We start from the raw sequence: 20,942 nt of genomic DNA, 5'->3' as shown, positions 1-20,942 counted from the left end.
CCCGGCCCCAGCCCCCCGTGCTGCTGCCTGGGCTCTGTCTGAACCCTCCTGTGCCTGGCCCTGACCCATTCCCTCTGCTGAGTCGTGCCTGTGCCCCTGGTGTCCATCTGTCCATCTGTGCCAGCAGCGGTGCCAGCGCTGCCAATAAATGTGTTGGAGCAGCAGCAGCAGCAGTGCAGCAGAGGGGCACGGGGAGGGAAATGGTGGATTTAGGGGTGGGCCCCTACAGCCACACCTGCCCTGGTGCCAGCACCAGCACAGCCATACAAAACCAACCACGTTTATTGTGCACAGCTGAACACAGCTCAATGTGAGCGACTCCACGGCTCCCGGCCCTCCCCGCCCTCACGGGGCACTCCCTGGGGATGGAGGCGAGCACAAGCACAGCTCCAGCTGGTGGAGCCCAGGGGCTTCACAGGGTCACACCCACAGCTCAGCCCTGGCCACGCCAGCCCCACCAGCCCTGCCCAGCTCAGACCAAACGGTGCAGACAGACCCTTCCAGGCCCAGAGCACCACAGGGCACGGCTGGGAGCAGCTGTCCCCCTGCAGCAGACACCCATCAGGAAAGCAGCACCACCAGAGAGGGCCCACAGCCCCATGCCAGCACAGCTGGCCCAGCCCCAAGCCCCAAGCCCTGCCCGGGGTGAGCACACGGCAGCAGCACGGTGAGGCACTGACGCCCTACTCCCCTGGCAGCAGGGAGGGCTCAGGGGGGCCAGGGCTGCCGGGCGTGTCCCCATAGAGGACGCTGAAGCGGGCCTGGCACTCTGGGAGCAGCTGGCGGCCCACGAAGGCCAGCCCTGCCAGGCAGTGTGCCCGCACGATGCCCGCCTGCCCGCCCGACAGCAGCCAGCCCTGCGAGTCCAGGTTGGGGCTGAAGCGCACCTGTGGAGAGAGGAGCTCCTGAGGGACGGGACTGGCTGCTGGGCCTCGGCCCCAGGGCAGAGCAGAGCCACCCGAGCGCTGGGCTGGGCTCACACCGTGCCACCCACCTTGTGCAGGGCCTCCAGCTGCAGGCGGTCCAGGCTCAGCTCTGCCTTCAGCTCCTGCACGTGCATGCGCCGCATGGGCTCCCGGCTCGGCAGGTTCTGGAAGCTGCGCTGCAAGGGGAGGCACCACCTTGGGCTGCGGGCCGGGGCAGGAGCAGGGCATGCAGCGTGACCTCAGCCCTGCCCCAGCAGCATGTCCAGCCCTGCCACAGGCCCCCAGCCCTGCCCCAGCAGCATCTCCAGCCCTGCCGCCCAGGCACAGCCCCCCATTCCTGCTTGGGGTCAGACCCTGCCACCCCCCAGCCCAGCCACAGCCCCCCATTCCTGCTTGGGCTGGACCCTGCCACCCCCTGCCCAGCCACAGCTCCCAGCCCTGCTCATGCCCAGACCCTGCCCAGCCACAGCCCCCATTCCTGCTCATGCCCAGACCCCGGCTGCCCCAGCCTCCCGTACCAGGTCGGTGTCCTGGAAGCGCAGGTAGCTCCTGGCTGCCATCTCGCTGTAGCGATGGGTCCGGGGCAGGCCCTGCTCGCTGCCCTGGGTTCCCTCGGGGCTGCACGGCAGCAGGTCAGCTTTGTACACGGGCTGTGGGGGAGAGGCGGCTCAGGGCAGGGCGGGCACAGATCCTGCTGCTGCTCCTCTGCACACAGGCACCCCCAGGCTCCGGTGGGATGGGGTTCAGGACGCTTCTCCTGTGGTCCCCTGTCCCCGCTGGCCCTGTGTGCTGGGCTGGGCCCCCCGAGAGTGATGGTCTCTTACAAATCTGCGGTCCGAGGAGCGCTTGACGTTGAGGGGGTTGACAGCCAGGTCAGGCAGCACGGCCGCCACCAGCTCGCCGGTGATGTCACCCGCAGCCACCGTGTTCAGCCAGTCCGAGCCAGAGATGCTCTGCAGGGACAGAGGGCTGGAGGGCACGGGGCTCCCGCCACCAGCCCTGGGCCCAGCTGGGCCTGAGCCGGCCACGGGGACAGAACAGCCCTGCCGTGGCCCTTACCCACACGGTGCCCTTGCGAGGGGCCACAAAATAAGCCTTGAAGCCCAGGTACCCCGCGTCGATGTAGTGGATCCCACAGAGCCCGTACCTGTGGGAAGGCACAGAATGAGGCCTGGGTGCCTGACTCTGCTGCCACCAGGGGTGTGAGAGCCAGGCACAGCCACCTCCACCCCCACAGAGCTGGCCCAGGGTGAGGGGGCTGTTCCTGCTCCAGCAGCATGGCACAGAGCCCAGAGCAGGCACAGGCAAGGCAGCTCCCAGAGGCCAAGGACTCACTGAGCTCCCAAACCCCTTTAGCAGCACACCTGTAGCCCAGTCCATGCCCTGGCCCACCCTGCCTCTGCCTAGGGTGGCATGGCAGAGGGGATGCCACGCTTTGCTGCTGCAGTGACACAAGACAGGCAGAGCCTGCCCCTGCCACGGCACAGCTGCACAGTCCCAGGGAGGGGGAGGCTGGAGCAGGCCTGGCAGCACTCACGGGGCGTAGCAGTTGTCCTGGGCCACGGTGATGCCGTTGTAGGGCAGCAGCCAGGCCACCTCGGTGCTCAGGAAGCGCTTGATGCTGTTGATGGGCTCGTAGAGCCGCCGCAGGTCCCAGAACTTGATCTTGCGGTCGCTGCCCACCGTCACCAGGAAGTTGCTGAGGAGCAGCAGCACAAAGGCAGCGCTGAGAGCCCGGCACGGAGCCGTGCCCTGGCCCAGCACAGGGCCCAGGTGGCCCCAGCCTTGCAGTGGCTCCGCTGCCCTCACCCTGCAAAGCCCAACCCCTCCGGTGCTGCCATTGGCACCACGGCCTCCCAAGCCCCTCTTGACAAAAGAGCTGCTCCTGCAGGAGGAAGCTCCTCTCCTGGCAGCCCCTGTGGCTGCTCCTGCCCTCACCTGTCAGCCTTGCACCACTCAATGCTCCGGACTGCCTGGTCATGGGCCAGGAAGCAGCGGAAAGGGTAGAGCTTGAGGGAGGCGTCGGGCTGGTGCACGCACTGCAGCAGGGATTTGGTGAGCAGGTTCCACACTGCCACGGTGCCTGTGGAGAGACTGTGTCCATGAGGCACTGCCAGCGGCACGGGTGCTTCAGCAGGACACCAGCAGCAGCACAGGCAGGGCTGTGGGAGCTGCAGAGCACAAGGGCCAGGCTGGAGCTGGGGCTGAGAGCAGGACAGGGCACAGGCAGGACACAGCAGCAGCACAGGCAGGGCCACAGGACACGGGGGCCAGGCTGGAGCTGGGGCTCCAAGCAGAGCATGGTAGCAGGTCCTGGCAACACAGCACAGAGCTGTAGATCACTGCAAGCCCAGCACAAAACTCCATCCAGGCAAGTTCAACAGATATGGACAAGCCCAGAGCCACAGACAGGGATGACCAGCGACCAGCCTGGAGGTGTGTCAGAACGACCACAGCCAGCCCAGAGGAGCCTCCCCCCTAGCCAGGCTGGGCAGAGGTTCCAGCACCCCCTGAGCCAGGCTGGGCAGAGGTTCCAGCACCAGCTGAGGCTGCAGTGCCTCTGCCAGGGCGAGGGCTGCTCCCCCAGCGCTGCTGCAGGGCACAGAGAGAGACTCACCGTCATAAAAGCCTGCTGCCAGGTGATGGTGGGGCTTGGAAGGCATCCAGGAGAGGCTGAAGCACTGCCCACACTCAGGGGCATGACCTGCCTGCACAGAGCCCACCTGCAGCGTGGCGATGCACTGCACCTGGGGGCCAAGGAGAGCCATGGGTCACTGCCCTGCACGGTGCCACCCGTGCCCCAGGGCCTGGGGTGGGCACGGCTCTGCTGTGCCCCTCCAACGCTGTGCAGGTGCCTCGGCTCCCCAGGCTCTGCCACCTGCACGCTGGGGAAGCTGGCAGGGATCACCATGGCAGGAACACTGACCTTGCAGATAAGGTGCTGGTGGAGGGACCCATCTAGAAGAGAGCAGAAGGGGGTCAGGGCAGGCTTTGGCTGTCCTGGGAGCTCCCTGCCTGGAGCCTGGATGGCAGCTCCTCACGGAGCTGGCCAGGGCTCCCAGTCCCTGTCCCACCATTCCCTGGAGCAGTGCCCCAGCACAGCAGGAGCTGAAGCACAGGGAAGAGCAAACGGGTGGCACAGGACCCCCAGGAGCCAGGCCCGCCTCTGTGCTGGAGGAAGCAGCCCCTGAAACACCCTCAGGCAGAGATGATGGGCTCCTGCCCCACCATGACCAGCACCAAAGCTGAGGTGGCACGGTGACACACAGCGGCCAGACCTGACTCTGAGCACTGCAGGGAGGCAGCAGGGAGCAGCTGTGCAGGGCATCTGCTCCATGGCTGACAGCACTGCAGCAGCCAGGCAGCACTGCAGGGCAGGGCAGGCTGCAGAGACCCCACACCCAACAGCTCAGGGCAGGACACCCACAGGAGCACCACGCACCTGTCTGCCAGAGAATCCTCCCCCCAACGAGAGAGGAGCTGTGGGGACCTGTCCCACATCCATCGGGCCCGGGGTCCCTGACCCCCAGTGTGGGGCTGTCCCCAGCACAGTGACAGGCACGTCACAGTCTGGAGCCTGGCAGCCACGGGGGGAGACACAGAGGAGCTGTGCATGCTCCTGGGCACAGCTGTGACAGCCAGGTTGCAGTGCCAGCCCCAGCTCTGCCCCGCAGGAACACAGGGATGGGGGTCCCAGTGCCCCAGGGACAGCACAGGGTCCCCAGTGCTGCAGGGACAGCACAGGGATGTGATCCCCAGTGCCCCACGGACAGCACAGGGATGTGATCCCCAGTGCCCCAGGGACAGCCAGCACAGTCTGGGAGCCCCCAGCAGGGCTTGTCAGCACAGCCTGGCGCTGCTGCTGTGGCTGGAGAGCAGCTCCAGCCCAGCCCTGAGCACAAGGAGTGTGCGTGCAGCCGCAGCCAGTGATGGGGGGGCCCTGCACGACGTGCCCCGGGGGCTGCGGCAGCGCGGCACAGCAGCAGCGCGGGCACAGCCAGCACGGGGGGCACAGGGAGCCATTCCCACTGCCAGGGTGGGAGTGCTGCGTGCTGGTCACAGCTCAGTGCCCACAGCAGCTTGGGGGGGCATGGGGGGGCACAGGGAGCCATTCCCACTGCCAGGGGGGAGTGCTGCGTGCTGGTCACAGCTCAGTGCCCACCGCCAGCATGCGCCGGCCATCAATCCCGCTCAGCCCGGCACAGTCATTACAGGCACCATTAGCCTCAGCCGGCCCAGCACTCCTGTCCTGTCCTCACACACGGAGCAGGCTGGAGGGAGCAGCAGGGAGATGGGGAATGGCTGGGGACACGCTTTGTGGCTGCAATGCCACACCCTGCACCCACAGTGATGCTGCTGAGAGCCCTCTGGCAGTGCCCAGCTCCATCCCAGCCAGGCTGCTGCAGTGCCCCTGAGACAGAACCAGAGCAGCCCTCGGCACGTGGCCTCCTCTCACACAGGCTCTGAGCCCTTCTGGATGAGCCCCAGGTGAGGCTGGAGCCCTCCTCCCCTGGAATTCCACAATGGAATTGTGGAAGCTGCTGGAAGCAAGGCTTTGGCACTGGGGCTTGGATCTCTGGACACAAGGGTACTCAAAACGGGCCCCAGCACCAAAAAGCAGCCTGGATCCCACACTATCCCTGTGGCAGATGCCAGGCTGGATCCCACACTATCCCTGTGGCAGATGCCAGGCTGGATCCCACACTATCTCTGTGGCAGATGCCAGCCGGGATCCCACACAATCCCTGTGGCAGATGCCAGCCGGGATCCCACACAATCCCTGTGGCAGATGCCAGCCTGGGGGCAGCAGGGTCCCAGTCCCAGGGATCAGGTGGGCCCATTCCCCACCATGCAGCCCCCAGTTTGGGCACAGCCCCCTGGCAGCTCCCCAGCACAGCAGGCTCCTACGGGCAGAGGTGCCCAGCCCGGGGCTGGCAGTCCCACCCTGGCACGGGTGGAGGAGGGCCAGGACGCCCCTCTCAGCAGTGTGGCTCTTCCTACCTTTTACCTGGGTTGCCTTGGCGTGGAGCAGGGCCTCAGGGTGGGGCAGGGCGTACACCACCACCCTGCCGTCCGAGAAGGCAGCGGCCAGCAGGCCCAGCCGGCTCATCTCCGGGTGCTGGGGATGGACAGACGGCTCAGACACGGATGGGGGCACCGAGCAGCACCCCCGGGGCAGCCCTGAGCAGCACTCACCACGCGGGCTGCAGTGGGCGGCTCCCAGGCACCGCTGGGGCAGAACTTCATGTCCCACACGCAGCCGTGGTCAGCAGCGATGGCATAGGCCAGCCTGGCCTTGCTGGGAGAGCTGTGGGCGTGAGTTTGGCCATGAGCAACACGGCAGCTGGTGCCCAGCAGCTCCAATACCCTCCAGGGTACACCACCAGCAGGGCTGGCCAGCAGCACAGCCTCCTCGGGGCTCAGGCTGGGGCTGGTGGCTCTGGAGAGGACCAGCCTCACACCCATACAGCCATGGAGGAACACAAACCGAGGCACGGCCCTGCCCCAGGCCTGGCCACTCACCCCTGCTCCGTCTGCAGCGTGCCCAGGTCCCAGAGCTGCAGGAGGGCAGGGCCTGAGTGCAGCCCAGACACGCTGTGGGTCTCCTCCATGCTCCTGTGGCAGGACACGGCCACGAGCTGCGGGGCTGCGGAGCCCTCGGGCGTCGGGCACCACGCCATGGCCCACACCGGGCCGCCCACGAAGAACGAGACATCGCGGCGCTCGGGGTGGGGCTGCAGGGAGCTGAACCTGGGGGCACAGGGGGAAAGAAAGGAGCTGAGAGCTGGGCCAGGAGGCACAGGGGTGAGGGCTGCAGGGAGCTGAACCTGGGGGCACAGAGAGGGAAAAGCTGCAGGGAGCTGAACCTGGGGGCACGGGGGAAAGAAAGGAGCTGAACCTGGGGGGAACAGGGGGGAAAGGAGCTGAACCTGGGGGCACAGAGAGGGAAAAGCTTCTGAGAGCTGAACCTGGGGGGCACAGGGGTGAGGGAGCTGAGAGCTGAACCTGGAGGCACAGGGGGAAAAGCTGCAGGGAGCTGAACCTGGGGACAGGGGGGAAAGCTGCTGAGAGCTGAACCTGGGGGGCACAGGGGTGAAGGCTGAAAGCTGAACCTGAGGGGCACAGGGGTGAGGGCTGCAGAGAGCTGAACCTGGGGGCACGGAGAGGGAAAAGCTGCAGGGAGCTGAACCTGGGGGCATAGGGGGGAAAGGAGCTGAACCTGGGGGCACAGGGGTGAGGGCTGCAGAGAGCTGGGCCAGGGGCTGGTGGCACCCCAGGGCACAGAACAGGCTGGCTGCCCAACCCATGGGGGCAGCCCTAGGGTAACCCCTGGTCCAGACAGGCCCGGGGACAGCCTGACAGGCACTGTCCCACTGGGCCTGGGGACACCTGACAGCCACTGTCCCTCTGTGCCTGGGGACACCTGACAGCCATTGCCATGCCAAGCAGGGGACAGCCTGCCAGGCCACAAGCAGCATGCTGTCCTGGGACACCCCGTCACACACCTGTTCAGCCTGTACAAGGCACCGTCGTCCTTGATGCCCTCGCGCTGGATGGAGAACAGGGGAGACTCCTCCTCTGCGGGCAGGTACGGGGTGGCCTCGCTGTGCAGGCACAAGTGAGAGCAGCTCTGCCACCCCTGCCAACCACCCAGCACAGCCCCGGGCCCCAGCACCATGCCAGCCCCCACACAGCCCCGCTGCTGGCCGTGCTCCTCCACAGCCAAACCCGAGAGACCCCAAAGCCCATAGCAGACACACAGAGGGGTGTGGGAGCACAGGCCACCCGTCCCCTTGCTCACCCCAGCCGCTTTTCCCTTGGCCCTGCTCCCTCCCTGCTCCCAGGGTACCTGTCAGAGAGACACGTCCACCTGTGTGCCACTGGGATCCAGTCAGGGAACTCCCACTGCGAGTGCTTCTGCTCCCGCCTGCAGGGCACGGCACTGGTCAGCCATGGCCCTGCACGGGCATGTCAGCACCCTGCTCACAGCCCTGCTCACAGCCCTCCCCAGGCACGAGCAGCACCCCTGCCTGCATGCTGGGCACAGCCTCCCCTCCTGCAGCACAGCCCCTGCCCTTGGCAGCCCTCCCACCCCAGCAGAACAGCAACATTCCCGAGGCAGGTGCTCCTTCAGCCTTGTACCTGTGCCAGGGTGGCACCAGGGCACACCCACTGCCCCTGCAGCCCCCCATTCCCGAGGCAGGCGCTCCTTCAGCCTCGTACCTGTGCCAGGGTGGCACCAGGGCACACCCACTGCCCCTGCAGCCCCCCTGAGCCTTGAGCACCCCGAGTTCCCACTCACAGGCTGCAGGTAAGGCTGGAGCTCTTCTCCACGGGGGCCATGATGGAGTTGTGGAAGCCGTTGGGGGCGAGGCCTCGGCACTGGGGCTTGGATCTCTGGGCACAAGAGCACACTCAGAGCAAGCCCTGGGGGACCACCTGTCCCAGAGGGAACCACCACAGTCCCCGGGAACAGAGCCCTGCCCAGCCACTGCCAGCATGCCACACTGGGCTGCAGACACACAGCACCTGTGGGGACTTCCAGGACCCCCTCAGGACCTGCCTCCACCTCCCCCTGCTCCCTCTCCCAGAGCTCCTGTCCCTGCTCCCACCACCTGGGGCTGCCACTGCCCTTGTGTGTCCCCCTGTGCCACCCTGTCCCTGGCAGCAGGGACCCTGTGGGACAGCAGGGCCATGTGAGCTGTGGGTGCAGGGACACACTGGGACCCAGCACAGCCCCAGCCCTGCCCTCACCCCCGTGGCCGCCGTCCTCCCGCCGTGCCCTCGGGGTGCCTCCAGCTCTGGCTCCGATGCCTCGCTGTTGAGCGCGTCGCTGCCCTCCTCCTCCTCCTCCTCGGCCTGCAGCCCCTCCCGCGAGGGCACGAAGTCAGCGTCCCGGGCGGGGTCATCGCTGTCCGTGTCCTCCTCCCTCCTCCTCCTCCTGCGGCGTTTCCCCGGGCCGCGCTCGGGCTCCTTGGCGGGGGCAGGGGGCTGGCACGCCGGCATCAGCTCCTCGGCCAGCTCCTGCAGGTACAGCAGGGCCCTGCGTGCCAGGGCAGCGCCCGCAGGTGAGCACGGCCCGGCACGGCACGGGCGGGCCAGCCCTGCCTCCCCCCGGGCCGTGCTCGGGGCAATGAGCAATGAGCCGAGCCCAAGCACCGGCCTCCCCTTCCCTGAGCTCGCCCTGCTACCACCAACAACTCCTCCTGCTCTGTCAGGAAGCAAGGAAATTCCTCCTGCCACAGGCAGCTGCGGCGCCCTGCCAGGGGCTCCCGGATCCAAACACATTCCCTAAAGTGGGGAAGGATTGGTCTGTGAGCAATCAGCACATCCCACCAGCAGGGGACAAAGTGCTACAGGGCAGACACTGAGACCCTCTGGGGACACAGATCCCTGAATCATGGAATCAGGGAATGCCTTGGGGTGGGAGACACCCTATAGCTCATCCAGTTCCACCCCCTGCCATGGGCCGGGCCATCTCCCACCAGCCCAGGCTGCTCCAAGGCCCATCCAACCTGGCCTCGAACACTCCCAGGCATGGGGTACCACAGCTTCTCTGACAGCCCGTGCCAGGGCCTGGCCACCCCAAAAGGAGGGATTAGTCCCAATGTCCCACCTAACCCTAGCAGTGGGGAGCCATTCCCTGTGTTCTGTCCCTACAGCCCTTGTCCAAAGCCCCTCTCCAATTATTCAGTGCCCTTTGGGCACCGCAGAGGCTCTGAGCTCTCCCTGGAGCCTTTTCTGATCCAGCCTGAGCACTCCCTGCCAGGGCCACCCGCACTCACACTTTGGCCGCCCTCCTCTTGGGCCGCCCGCCCCGCGGGCTCTCGGGGCCGTTCCCGTCCTCGCCGCCGCCCAGCGCCTTGTCGGCCCGGAGGGGCTCCGGTGCCCGGGAAAGCTCCAGCAGCAGCACCTCGGCCTTGCCCTTCCTGCCGCGCCGCCCGCCGGCCCGCGGCGCCGCCGCTGCCCCGTTGGCGGAGCTCTCGCCGCGCCGCTCCGCCGCGCCGTGGGCACCGGCTCGGGGCCGCCCCGGTTTCCTCGGGGATTTCGCTGCTGCTCCATCCTCACCGTGCAGGGCTACCGCCGGCAGCTCCTCCCCTGCCCAAAACACCGCGGTTAGCGCAGCACGCAGCGAGGCCCCGCAGCACCGGGCCTGACGGCAGCCCCTCGCACCCGGGGAGCGCCCCCGCCTCGCTCCGCCCGCCCCCGGTACATACGGAGCGCTCTCTGTTCACCCTCCCGCTCCCCACTCCGGCTCCGGCTCCGCCCGGCAGAACCCGATCGTCGTCCCGGCCGCTCCCGGCCGCTCCGCTCCCGGCACGGCGGCCCGCGGGCGGCACCTGACGCCATCAGGGGCTCCCAGAGCCGCGGCCCCGGTGCGGGCCGCGCCGCCAGCACCGAACCGGAACCGGGGACGGCCAATGGATGACGTCAAAAGGAGGCGACGAGTGTGGGTTGAGCCGGTCAATGAGTCAGCCCTTACAGGGCGTGTCCATGCAAATGAGATCCCCGCCGCGCGGCATGCCGGGCCCAGTCCCGCGCCAAGCCCGCGCTGTCCCGGCGCGTCCGCGGGCTCAGCGCGGGCCGAGCCGTGCCGGGCCGTGCGGGCCGGGCCGCAGCGCGGCAGGGCCGGGCGGGGCCGGGGCCGGGCCGGGGCGGGCGTGTGCTGGGCGGGCGTGCGGCGGGCGGGGCAGGCGGGCGGCGGGGCGAGTCGGGCATACTTACCTGGCAGGGGAGACACCATGATCAGGCAGGTGGTTTTCCCAGGGCGAGGCTCATCCCTTGCACTCCGGGTGTGCTGACCCCTGCGATTTCCCCAAATGCGGGAAACTCGACTGCATAATTTGTGGTAGTGGGGGACTGCGTTCGCGCTCTCCCCTGGTATGGCGGTTCAAAAACAGAAAGAGCTTGCGTTGGATTGCTCAAAAAGATTTCGAGTTCTTCAACGCTGCCAATGTCGGCGCCTCAGCGGCCGCGGTCCAGCGCGCCGATGCGTTCAGCCGACGGCGCACAGTTCGATCGCAGCTTCCCCGTCCCGTCCCCGGTAGGTGGCTCAGGGACAGCCGCGGATCCTGAAGCGGCTCCCGCCGTGCCCTTCGCAAACGAGCGCTGCCGGTGCCCCGGTTATTCCCCGCTGGAATTGGAGAGCGGCTCCCGAGGGGGCTCTGGAATGCCGCGTCTGGAGCCGGAATGGTCCGGGCCGGTCCCACCCCGACCTGCGGGCCCAGGGGCACACCCGGCGGAGAGCGGTTCCGAGCTGTTCCGAACTGTTCCGAGCGGTTCCGAGCGGGTCCGAGAGAGTCCGAGCCGGGCAGGAGGCGCAGAGATGCCGGTCCCGCTCGGTGATCGCTGTCCCGGTCACACCGATCGGGTCCGTGAGTGCTGCCGCACTTCCAGCGACGGGAACTTGTCCTTGTGAACCACGAGAATTGATATAAAAGGAAATTCATCCCCTTTCTTGCTGAATAGAACAAACTGCGTACAATGTTGTGCTTTGTCGGAACGCAGGAAATTCCTCTGGCTAACCTGGAGGAATCGAGACCCTGACAGGGGGCTCGGAGACCTTGACACGGAGTCAAAAACACCCGTGCCTTCGATTTTAGCTCTTGGAAAAACCAATTGCCAATCTTATATGAGGATTCACAAGCCTTTACCAAAGTTTAAGTGGAATGATAGTTTATCACAGGGTGAAATTTAGAATTTTGGGGTTTTTAGAATGGGGGCTCAGGAGGCAAGATGGAGGAATCTGGGCATGTCCAGTCATTTTCCTTCTTCTTCTTCTTCTTGTCCTCCATCTTCTGCCGTGATGGTGGCACTTCTGGATTGGTTCAGGGCAGAGACAGACTGTCTAACATAGGTGATAGGTATTGGGAAATTATTGTAAATAAAATACACGTAGTTTTTAGTATCAAAGATAAAGCCGCCTCTGAAGGTGGTCACTGTGCCTGAACCCGACCTGCCAGACAGACCTCGGCGGGTCAGAGAAAGAACGTTATAGATAAGAAATAATAAACAACATTGGAACGAGAACAGAAGAATCCTGACTCCTTCTTCGGCTGCCGGGCTGGAAAGAGAGGCTCCCTAAGACATCTCGGGGTCATCATGACCATAGAGACCCCCGAGAGTGCAGAACCGTAACAAAGGAAATGCGCAGCAAAGGAGGCTTTTAGCTGCAAATACAGAAAAATCCGCCCTGAAAAGGACGAGCGGAAGAGCTAATGAAAACAAAGTGACTGTCGAGAACACAAGGCAACGGAATTCGGTACGCTTTCAGAAGGTGTTACATTGATTCTGTCGTTAACCAGGAACACCAGGGGAGAGCGCGAACGCAGTCCCCCACTACCACAAATTATGCAGTCGAGTTTCCCGCATTTGGGGAAATCGCAGGGGTCAGCACACCCGGAGTGCAAGGGATGAGCCTCGCCCTGGGAAAACCACCTGCCTGATCATGGTGTCTCCCCTGCCAGGTAAGTATGCCCGACTCGCCCCGCCGCCCGCCTGCCCCGCCCGCCGCACGCCCGCCCAGCACACGCCCGCCCCGGCCCGGCCCCGGCCCCGCCCGGCCCTGCCGCGCTGCGGCCCGGCCCGCACGGCCCGGCACGGCCCGGCCCGCGCCGAGCCCGCGGACGCGCCGGGACAGCGCGGGCTTGGCGCGGGACCGGGCCCGGCATGCCGCGCGGCGGGCACAAATCTGCATGGACACGCCCCCAGCCGCGGCAGCGCCGTCACCGGCCCCGGGCTCCGCTCCCGCCGGCCGGGTCGGGGCTGCGCCGCTCCGGGCCCGCCGGACCCGCGGGAGCGTCACCCGGACAGGTCCAGCGCTGCCTCTTGATACGAAATTTAACATCCAAACCGAATTTTATTTCTCTGTTTCTTTATTTTAAAGAGAGCAGGCAAGCAGCGCTGGGTGGCCGGGCAGTCACCGCCCCCCTCACGCACACACCGCTTACAAGTTCACCAGGGTGTACGAACTGTTTGTAAGGCTACAACGCATTTTCCAGCGTGCTTGGTTAGTCCGAATCAGCAAATATCAATGAGCTGGGATCAGCCATTTCATACATTTCATAATCTTTCCAAGCAGTTGTTGGTTTCCTGTCCTTCTTGCGGTCAGCTGAAGGGAGGCATTTCACCAGTGTCTCCTGCAGAATTTTTGTCTGGTACCAGTGCACCAAGCTTTTTATTATTCATAAGCATTTCATTGCTTTGTTGCAATATCCCTTAGCTTAACCACCACTTCCTCTATTTTATTCTACGCATCAATCGTTTTTGCTTCCTCATCTCTTTACTTTACTATACTTCTTCTATTTTTTTTTGTTCAATGCTTTATTTGGTCAGAAAGTTTCAAAACCGTTCTTTGTAGTTACCCCAGTGGACTGGGTTAACTTTTGCTGCAGCAGATACAAGCATTTGCTGATTCCATTGCCCATTGACACGAATCACAAAAAAACCATTTTTCACACTCTCCTTGCCGGGGCCGGTCCTTCGTTTGCCGGGCCCTGCCGAGGGCTGACGCCCCGGGTCGGTTCAGCTCCTGTCCCAGCTCCTGTCCCAGCTCCTGTCCCGGTGCCGTGGGGCTGGCCCGGAGCCGGCCCGGGCGGGGAGGGGACCCCGCAGCCCCGGCCCGGCCGGCGGGAGCGGAGCCCGGGGCCGGTGACGGCGCTGCCGCGGCTGGGGGCGTGTCCATGCAGATTTGTACCCGCCGCGCGGCATGCCGGGCCCGATCCCGCGCCAAGCCCGCGCTGTCCCGGCGCGTCCGCGGGCTCGGCGCGGGCCGGGCCGTGCCGGGCCGTGCGGGCCGGGCCGCAGCGCGGCAGGGCCGGGCGGGGCCGGGGCCGGGCCGGGGCGGGCGTGTGCTGGGCGGGCGTGCGGCGGGCGGGGCAGGCGGGCGGCGGGGCGAGTCGGGCATACTTACCTGGCAGGGGAGACACCATGATCAGGCAGGTGGTTTTCCCAGGGCGAGGCTCATCCCTTGCACTCCGGGTGTGCTGACCCCTGCGATTTCCCCAAATGCGGGAAACTCGACTGCATAATTTGTGGTAGTGGGGGACTGCGTTCGCGCTCTCCCCTGGTGTTCCTGGTTAACGACAGAATTAAATGCCATTGAGGTCTTCTGAGCAAAAGTAGTCTTCAGATTACACACATTGTACTCCCTCGCCAATTAACAGTGTCGGACGGTGACAGGGCAGGGTACCCCCCCGGCGACCCGCGAGCGTCTGGGATTCCCCGGCAGGACGGGCAAGCAGGGAGAGCAGCCCGGTCCCGTGGTGCTCTCGGTGTGCGGTTCGATGATAGCCGTGGGTTCTGGGGCATCCCAGGGCGCTCTCTCGGAAGAGGCCGGGCCGGTGCCCAGGAGACAGATCCCATTCCCTGCAGTAGCTGGCCAGCAGATCCCTAAAGGGGGTCCAAGGACTGCTGCCATCGAAGGGGGGATGATCCCGGCCTCTCCCACGCCGTGTCTGCAGGAGCAGGGAAACACCCCAGTGAACGGGGTCCTCGGTGAGCACCGCCTGGGTCACACCCAGCCGAGTCTGCGAGTTCAGCCGCACTTACAGAGAGTGGGAATTTGGTGCACCCCGAGTCGGACCAAGTCTCTGCCCGTTCGTCCCTCCCGCGAGGTCGGAGGGCTGGCCGGCACGCTAACCCGAGTCTTGCCGTCCCACCGAGCGCGCAGTCGAGGCGCTTCTGGAACCGCAGGCCGGAGCTTGGAGAGAGCCTGGGGCATTTAAGCAGAGATGGAGATGGGGCAGGGATGGACGCCGAGGCCCCGTGGAGTCGGGCTCGCAACACTGCTGCTGTACAGACTGCTACAAACAACGTGTGCACACTACCTGTAGCTAGCCAGCCCTGATTACAACTCTCCCTCCAAACAAGGATATCAGAGAATACCAGCACCATCTCCCCGAACACAAATTATGCAGTCACGCTGCAGTGGTGATGTCGCACGGGCCAGCACACCCGGGGTGCAGCTATCTGCCCGGTGTAATTCCTTCCGTGCGCTGTGAGGCCGCAGCTCCCGCACGGCCCGGCCCGGCCCGCTCACGGGAGGGCAGCGGTGTCCCTGAGCGGGCTGTGTCCCGTCATGCCGCGCGGCGGAGTCAATTTGCATGGACACGCCCCGTGAGGGCTCTGCTGGCCCTGCCAGAGCAGCGGTGCGATTTGCGTGGCCCCGCCCCCGGCGGCAGGCCCCGCCCCCAGCGGTCCGGGAGCAGCGCGTCGGTGCCGGTCCCGCTCGGGCCCCGGAGCACCGCCGGTCGGTCCCGCTTCCCCGCTCGGGCACCGCCGGTCCCGCTCGGGCCCCGGAGCACCGCCCGCCGAGCGGCCGGCCCCGCGGGGTACGGGCCCTCTCCGGGGCTGGTTCCAGAGGGACCCTGGCTGTCCCCCACCAGCTCAGCTCGGCACTGCCCGAGAGCCACCAGACCGCCGAGGAAAGTAAGCCAGGGGCCATCACCACACTGTCATCGCTTCCCCACAGGAGGAGCCTGGGGACAGGGAAGACCCGTCTATGCTGCAGCCTGGAGTGGGAGGACAGGCCCCAAGGAAGGTGCAGAGCTGTGCCAGCTCGCGGTGACATGGATGACACGGGTGCCAGGGCTCTGCCACACCACAGATGGCGCACACAGAGTACTGGGGCCTGGTTTATTAGTGTCCATGCAGCTGCTCCAACTACTGATCCACGTTCTTCACGCGCAGGACCACAGGCACTGAGGTGCAGGGGATCATGCCCAGGTCTGTGATGACCAAATCCACCAGGTCTGGGGGCGTCACATCATAGACCAGGTTAAGCAGGCGCAGGGACTTGTTCTCTGCCCAGCCCCCAAGCTGGGCCTGGCCCTTCCGGAGCACAATCAGGTCATCAGGGTCATCTGCAGAGAGCGGAGAAGCAATCAGGATCAGGGGGGGACAGCACCTCTCCATCCTGCCCCTGGAGCAGCACACACCACCCCTGCCTGCAAGGGACCCCTTGCCCAGGAGGAGGGATGGCAGGGCCGAGCAGCCTGTCATGGTCCACAGCAGGGACTGGGAGAGAAGGTGCCAGCTGGGGGGAAAGGGACAGAAGGCGTACCCAGCTCGTTGGAGACAAAGGAATCTGTCTGCACCCGCTCACAGAACTTGTACGTCTCGCAGCACACGAGCACGGGCACGTTGTAGGCCTTGGAGACCAGCGCGATCTGCGAGGTCCCCACGCGGGACATGACAGAGCCATTGGCCAGCAGGGCGTGGGCGCCCAGCAGCACCTTGGACACCTGCCGGGGAAACACAGGCTCTGTCACACCTTGGGGCACGCTGCAGCCTCCCCTCTCACCATAGTATTAACTGAAAAATCCCTTCGCCAGCATTTCTTCTCCTGGGAAGCTTCAGCTCCTCCCTGTTTTGCTGCTTTGGAATGTGATTTGGAGACTGTTCATCCAGCATGCAAATTGTTTTAATTTAATGACCAATCATGGCCCAGCTGTGTCAAGGCTCTGAGGAGTCACGGGGTTTTATTATTCATTCTTGGTATGCCTTCTGATGTATCCTTTCTCTTTCTTCAGTATAGTTTTAGTATAGCATATGATATGATATGATATGATATGATATGATATTAGCCTTCTGAGAACTTGGAGTCAGATTCTCATCTCTCACCTTGTCCTGGGGTGTGACCATGTTCACAGGGGTATTAGGATGAGGGAAGAGATGAAGATCTGACTCTATGTTTCAGAAGGCTTGATTTATTATTTTATGATATATATTACATTAAAACTATACTAAAAGAATAGAAGAAAGGATTTCATCAGAAGGCTAGCTAAGAATAGAAAAAGAAAGAACGATAACAAAAGCTTGTGGCTCGTACTCTCTGTCCGAGCCAGCTCCCTGTGATTGGCCATTAATTAGAAACAACTAACATGGGCCAATCACAGATGCACCTGTTGCATTCCACAGCAGCAGATAATCAATGTTCACATTTTGTTCCTGAGGCCTCTCAGCTTCTCAGGAGGAAAAACCCTAAGGAAAGGATTTTTCATAGCAGATGTCTGTGACACCGGGGGCCCTGACAGACCCCCCGCTCCCCAGCCCATGGCAGCCCCTCACCTCGGGCAGCACGTAGGAGATGGCGTTGATCATGACGTAGGTGCAGTGGATGCCGTGCCGCACCAGGCGCCGCAGCGTCTCGCGGCCCTCCAGGCGCGGCCGGCTGTCCACCACGATCACGCGGAACGCGCGGCCCTGCTTGGCGTGGGCGTCACACAGCGTGCGGTTCACCAGCGACGAGCTGCAGAGTGCCACCCGTCAGGGGCTGCCCTCCTCCGGAGCAGGGTCCCGCCAGGCCACGATGCCATCCTCATGCTCAATGCCCACCCTCATCCCCCTCATCCTCAATACCCACCCTCAACGCCCACCCTCATCCCCAACGCCCACCCTCATCCCCAATGCCCACCCTCAATGCCCACCCTCATCCCCAACGCCCACCCTCACCCTGGTGAGCGCTGCCCCTCCAGAGCCCTCCTGCCACTATGGCTCCCAGGGCACAATGTCTCCCTGTCCCTTGCACAAGGACACACCCTGGGAAAGGTCTCAGCCCTCCCTGGAAGCAGCACTGAGCTCCCTGTCTGTCACAGCACAAGGGACTCTGCCACTCCACAGCCTCTCACCACACTCCTGCCCTGCACTGGCCTCCTGCCCCGCTCCTTGCTCTGCCCAGCACACACAGCATACCCAGACTCCTGCTGCAGCAATCTCTGGTTCTTTTCCCCACCTCTACTTTTTGGGATGCAAACTGCTGTATTTTTGCTTCCCGACATTTGGCTTTGTTGCAGTTTGTTTAAAATCCAGTGAACAGCCCTGGCTGCTCTGTAAGTGCCCTGGCTGGAGGGAGCTGTGGCTCTGGGGCTCTTGGAATGCAACTTCACACCAGGCAGGACAGTGCTGAGCCCTGTGCAGGACCAGCACAGCCTCCCCTCCCACGCTGCTCCATTCCCTCCTCCTACCCACAGGATCAGCTGCCTGGGCTCCGTGCTCACCATCCATACACCAGGATCACGTCGTGGTCATTGATCTTCTCAAAGGCAGACCTGGAGATGGCCTCAGCTGCCAGGACAATCTTCTCTCGCAGGTATTTGTCGATCACGTCCTGGAGCTTCTCCTTTGCCTGGGGAGAGACATCCCATACAGACTTTCTTGCTCTCAGCAGCTCCCGGATTTGAGCCAGGTCGGCATCAGGCTCTTCGCCCTAGTAACACGTTTTCAATTCCACTGTTGTGAGTCTGCATCCCATCCCTGCTCAGCTCCCTCACCCAGGGCCTGGAGCCTGCCACGGAGCAAGGCCACTCACCTCATCCTCTCTCAGGGTGTCAGGCAGGCACGATATCTCCTTCTTGAGGAACTTGATGGCATTGCCCATGCTGGCTGAGAGAGGCCGGCACTGGTTCAGGAAGCTGCAGAAGAAAGGGGCTTAGCTCCAAAGCAGCCTGGAGGGCCAAGGCAGGGAGAGGGACGGTGGGCAGGAAGGCAGCAGCCTGGGAAAGTCAGCCAAAGTTTGGGTGGACACCGACCCAGAGATGTGAACAATGGACTACACTCTGTGGAGATTTGGTCCCTCTGCTCTGGCACTGGGAGCTCTCACCTGATGTGTGGCTTCAGCTTGGCCACCAGGTCCCGTGACAGCTCCTCATTGGGGGGAGTGGAGTAATCCCGGATCAGCTGGGACAAGAAGAAAGGGAGTGATCTCAGGGCACAGGTGTCGGGGCACATACGTCCTGCACAGCCTGACACACTGCCTGCAGGGGCAAAGGGTGTTCCAGGGACACAAACAGCAGTGGCAGCGCCACACAATTCCCTGCCGTGCATGACCCAAAGGAAGAGGCTGAGGATGACCCACCACAGACACAGCCCCAGCAGGGAGGGTACAGAACACACTCCTGCACGCAGCACAGAGCCTCTGCTGCCAGGAGGCTGCTCAGGTACCTGTTTGAAGACCTCGAGCAGCGCGATGCAGCGGGCGTTGGAGCCGTTGATGATGCCCTGCGAGTACTGCAGGCCCAGGCGCATCACTGCGGGGTGGATCACTGTGGAGGGGATGCTGCAGGGACCAGGGGAGGGAGCTGTCAGCACCTCTGCGGCCCGGAACACCCAACATTTATGAGCCCCAGCCCAACAACCCAAGGGATGGCCCAGGAAGGGGGCTGGCAGTAACCTGAGGAGCCAGGCTCACCCCATAGCCCCCTCTCCTGTGGCCCTGCACTCTTCCCATAAGAAAGATACTGGGCTGCCCCTCCTGCCAGTCCCCAAAGCAAGCAAAACGTCCCGCACCACTCCATCAGGTGTATCCCACATGCAGGACTTTGACACCCCTCCTGCAGAGCCATTCTGCAGCCAGGCCAGCCAGAGCAGAGCCCTGGGCTGGGGAGGCCCTGTACCTCATCTGCTGCGTCAGTGGCTTCTTGCGGCTGTACTGGTGGAGGTGGGAGAACAGGTTCACCTTGGTGCCATAGTCCTGCCTCAGAGGTACCTGCAGCCAAGTGTGGTGATGGCTCACCCTGTGCTCTGCTCGTTCCAGGGCCACCGGTCACACCCAGCACTTGCTCAGGGCACGCAAAGTTCCCCTCTGCCCTTCAGAGAGCAGGCCCTGGTCCCACCATGTGCCCCCCAGGCCCTCTGCAGCACAGCTGCCCCAGTGTGCAGCCTGTCACCCAGTCCTCCTCCTACCTGCTGCCTCTCCAGCTTCTTGGCCAGTTTCCTCTGGGCAGCAGGGTCATCCACCTGCACATGCTCCGGCAGCCGCTTCACCACTGCAAGGATGGCTGGGATGAGGCCAAGCTGCTTTGGTGCCCCCCAAATTCAGGGAAGGCAGGGCAGCACCCAGGGACACGCAGAACCCAGAGCACGGATGGATGACACGGGCATCCCTCTCCCGAGCCCACAGCAGAGCCTCCCGTCCTGCTTGCCCGCCCTCTGCTCCCCACCCCGTGGTGCTGACAGCCTTACTGGACTGCGGCTCGGTGGGGCTCTGCCGGGGCTTGGCCGCCGTGGCTGCCTGGCTCAGCTCTGCCTTCCTGGCCTGCTTCTGGGCCCGCTCAGCCTCCTGCTTAGCCCGGCGCTCCGCTCGCAGCTCCGCTTTGCTCTTGCCCCCCGCGGGTTTCTCGCCGTCACCGGGGCCATCAGCGGGGGCAGCGGGGGACGTGGGCTGAGCAGCTGCTGCGAGGAAGAAAGGGGAGTCTGTGCCCAGCCTGGCCGGGAGACGCAGCCCAGTGCGAGGGCAGCCCAGTGTGAGGGGCAGCCCGCGGCAGGGAGAGCCCTCCGGGCCCTAAGGGGCTCCAGGCCCTCGGCACGGCGCAGCTGACTCGGCACGCCGGGGTCACGGCACGCCACGCCGGGGGCACGGCACGGCACGGCACGGCGGGGGCACGGCACGCCGGGGCAGCCCCGCGCTCCCGGAGAAGGGGACTGGGCTCCCTGTACTCCAGTCCCCACGGTAACGCCGCCGCCCGAGGGCCGAGGGCCCGGACAGGGGCTACACCCCAGGGGTCCCGCTGTAAGATCCGGGCACTGCCAGCCCGGCGCTGCCCCGCTCGGGGCTCGCGGGGACGGCGGCGCTCACCCCGCGGCTGCCCCGCCTCGGGGGGCGCACCCAGCTCCGCGGGCTCGGCCGGCGGCCCCTTCTCGCTCCTCTTCTTCTTCTTCTGCTGCTTCTTCTCCTTCCGCAGCTGCAGCTTCTCTTCCCGGGAGAGCTCCGGCGTCTGTGGGCACACAGCGTCAGCGGCCCGACCCCGCGCCGCAGCCCGCTTCACACCGGCCCCGGCCCCGCTCCGCTCCGCAGCCCGGCCTCACACCGGCCCCGGCCCCGCTGACCTGCGGTCCCGCCGCCACTGGCGCAGCTCCCTCGGGGTTCGCACCTAGAATGACGGGAGCGTGAGCGCGGCCGGGTCTCGTCCCGGAGCCGGTCCCCGTATCCGGTCCCGCACTCACCCTCACGCTCCCACTCCCGCTCCGCCATGGCGCCGCCCTCAGCGCCCTCTGCCGGCCAGGCGGCGCCACGTG

General features: G+C 64.7%; 2 protein-coding genes and 3 non-coding genes across 5 annotated transcripts; 2 read left to right on the top strand and 3 right to left on the bottom strand.

The window, feature by feature from the left end:
• Positions 1 to 264: 264 nt before the first annotated feature.
• Positions 265 to 10,277, bottom strand: GTF3C2 (general transcription factor IIIC subunit 2). Its single transcript, XM_054293470.1, has 18 exons — positions 10,145 to 10,277; positions 9,713 to 10,025; positions 8,682 to 8,970; positions 8,230 to 8,324; positions 7,777 to 7,854; positions 7,433 to 7,531; positions 6,450 to 6,677; positions 6,123 to 6,234; positions 5,928 to 6,045; positions 3,853 to 3,884; positions 3,544 to 3,673; positions 2,865 to 3,009; positions 2,464 to 2,625; positions 1,986 to 2,073; positions 1,751 to 1,879; positions 1,445 to 1,576; positions 995 to 1,102; positions 265 to 887 (listed from the first exon to the last, which is right to left on the bottom strand). The coding sequence occupies exons 1-18, from the start codon at positions 10,275 to 10,277 to the stop codon at positions 684 to 686; spliced, it is 2,595 nt and encodes an 864-aa protein (XP_054149445.1). The 3' UTR covers positions 265 to 683.
• A 367-nt stretch (positions 10,278 to 10,644) lies between these two features.
• Positions 10,645 to 10,808, top strand: LOC128948717 (U1 spliceosomal RNA). The gene has a single exon (XR_008484147.1). It is a non-coding gene; the product is annotated as a U1 spliceosomal RNA (small nuclear RNA).
• A 1,430-nt stretch (positions 10,809 to 12,238) lies between these two features.
• LOC128948716 (U1 spliceosomal RNA) lies at positions 12,239 to 12,402 on the bottom strand. The gene has a single exon (XR_008484146.1). It is a non-coding gene; the product is annotated as a U1 spliceosomal RNA (small nuclear RNA).
• A 1,429-nt stretch (positions 12,403 to 13,831) lies between these two features.
• LOC128948708 (U1 spliceosomal RNA) lies at positions 13,832 to 13,995 on the top strand. The gene has a single exon (XR_008484139.1). It is a non-coding gene; the product is annotated as a U1 spliceosomal RNA (small nuclear RNA).
• A 1,551-nt stretch (positions 13,996 to 15,546) lies between these two features.
• Positions 15,547 to 20,898, bottom strand: EIF2B4 (eukaryotic translation initiation factor 2B subunit delta). Its single transcript, XM_054293444.1, has 13 exons — positions 20,871 to 20,898; positions 20,754 to 20,797; positions 20,503 to 20,641; positions 19,890 to 20,099; positions 19,611 to 19,693; positions 19,322 to 19,413; positions 18,870 to 18,984; positions 18,529 to 18,605; positions 18,238 to 18,340; positions 17,927 to 18,054; positions 16,998 to 17,178; positions 15,991 to 16,171; positions 15,547 to 15,790 (listed from the first exon to the last, which is right to left on the bottom strand). Exons 1-13 carry the CDS (start codon positions 20,896 to 20,898, stop codon positions 15,591 to 15,593), a joined length of 1,581 nt encoding a protein of 526 aa, XP_054149419.1. The 3' UTR covers positions 15,547 to 15,590.
• Between the last annotated feature and the right edge of the window lie 44 nt (positions 20,899 to 20,942).

The sequence above is a fragment of the Melozone crissalis genome, unplaced genomic scaffold, assembly GCF_028551555.1.
Source record: "Melozone crissalis strain CALT ecotype California unplaced genomic scaffold, PUWL_Pcris_2 ptg000150l_1, whole genome shotgun sequence".
Lineage (NCBI taxonomy): Eukaryota > Metazoa > Chordata > Aves > Passeriformes > Passerellidae > Melozone > Melozone crissalis.
The sequence above is the reverse complement of the archived record's forward strand: the minus strand, read 5'-3'. Positions and strand labels throughout refer to the sequence as shown.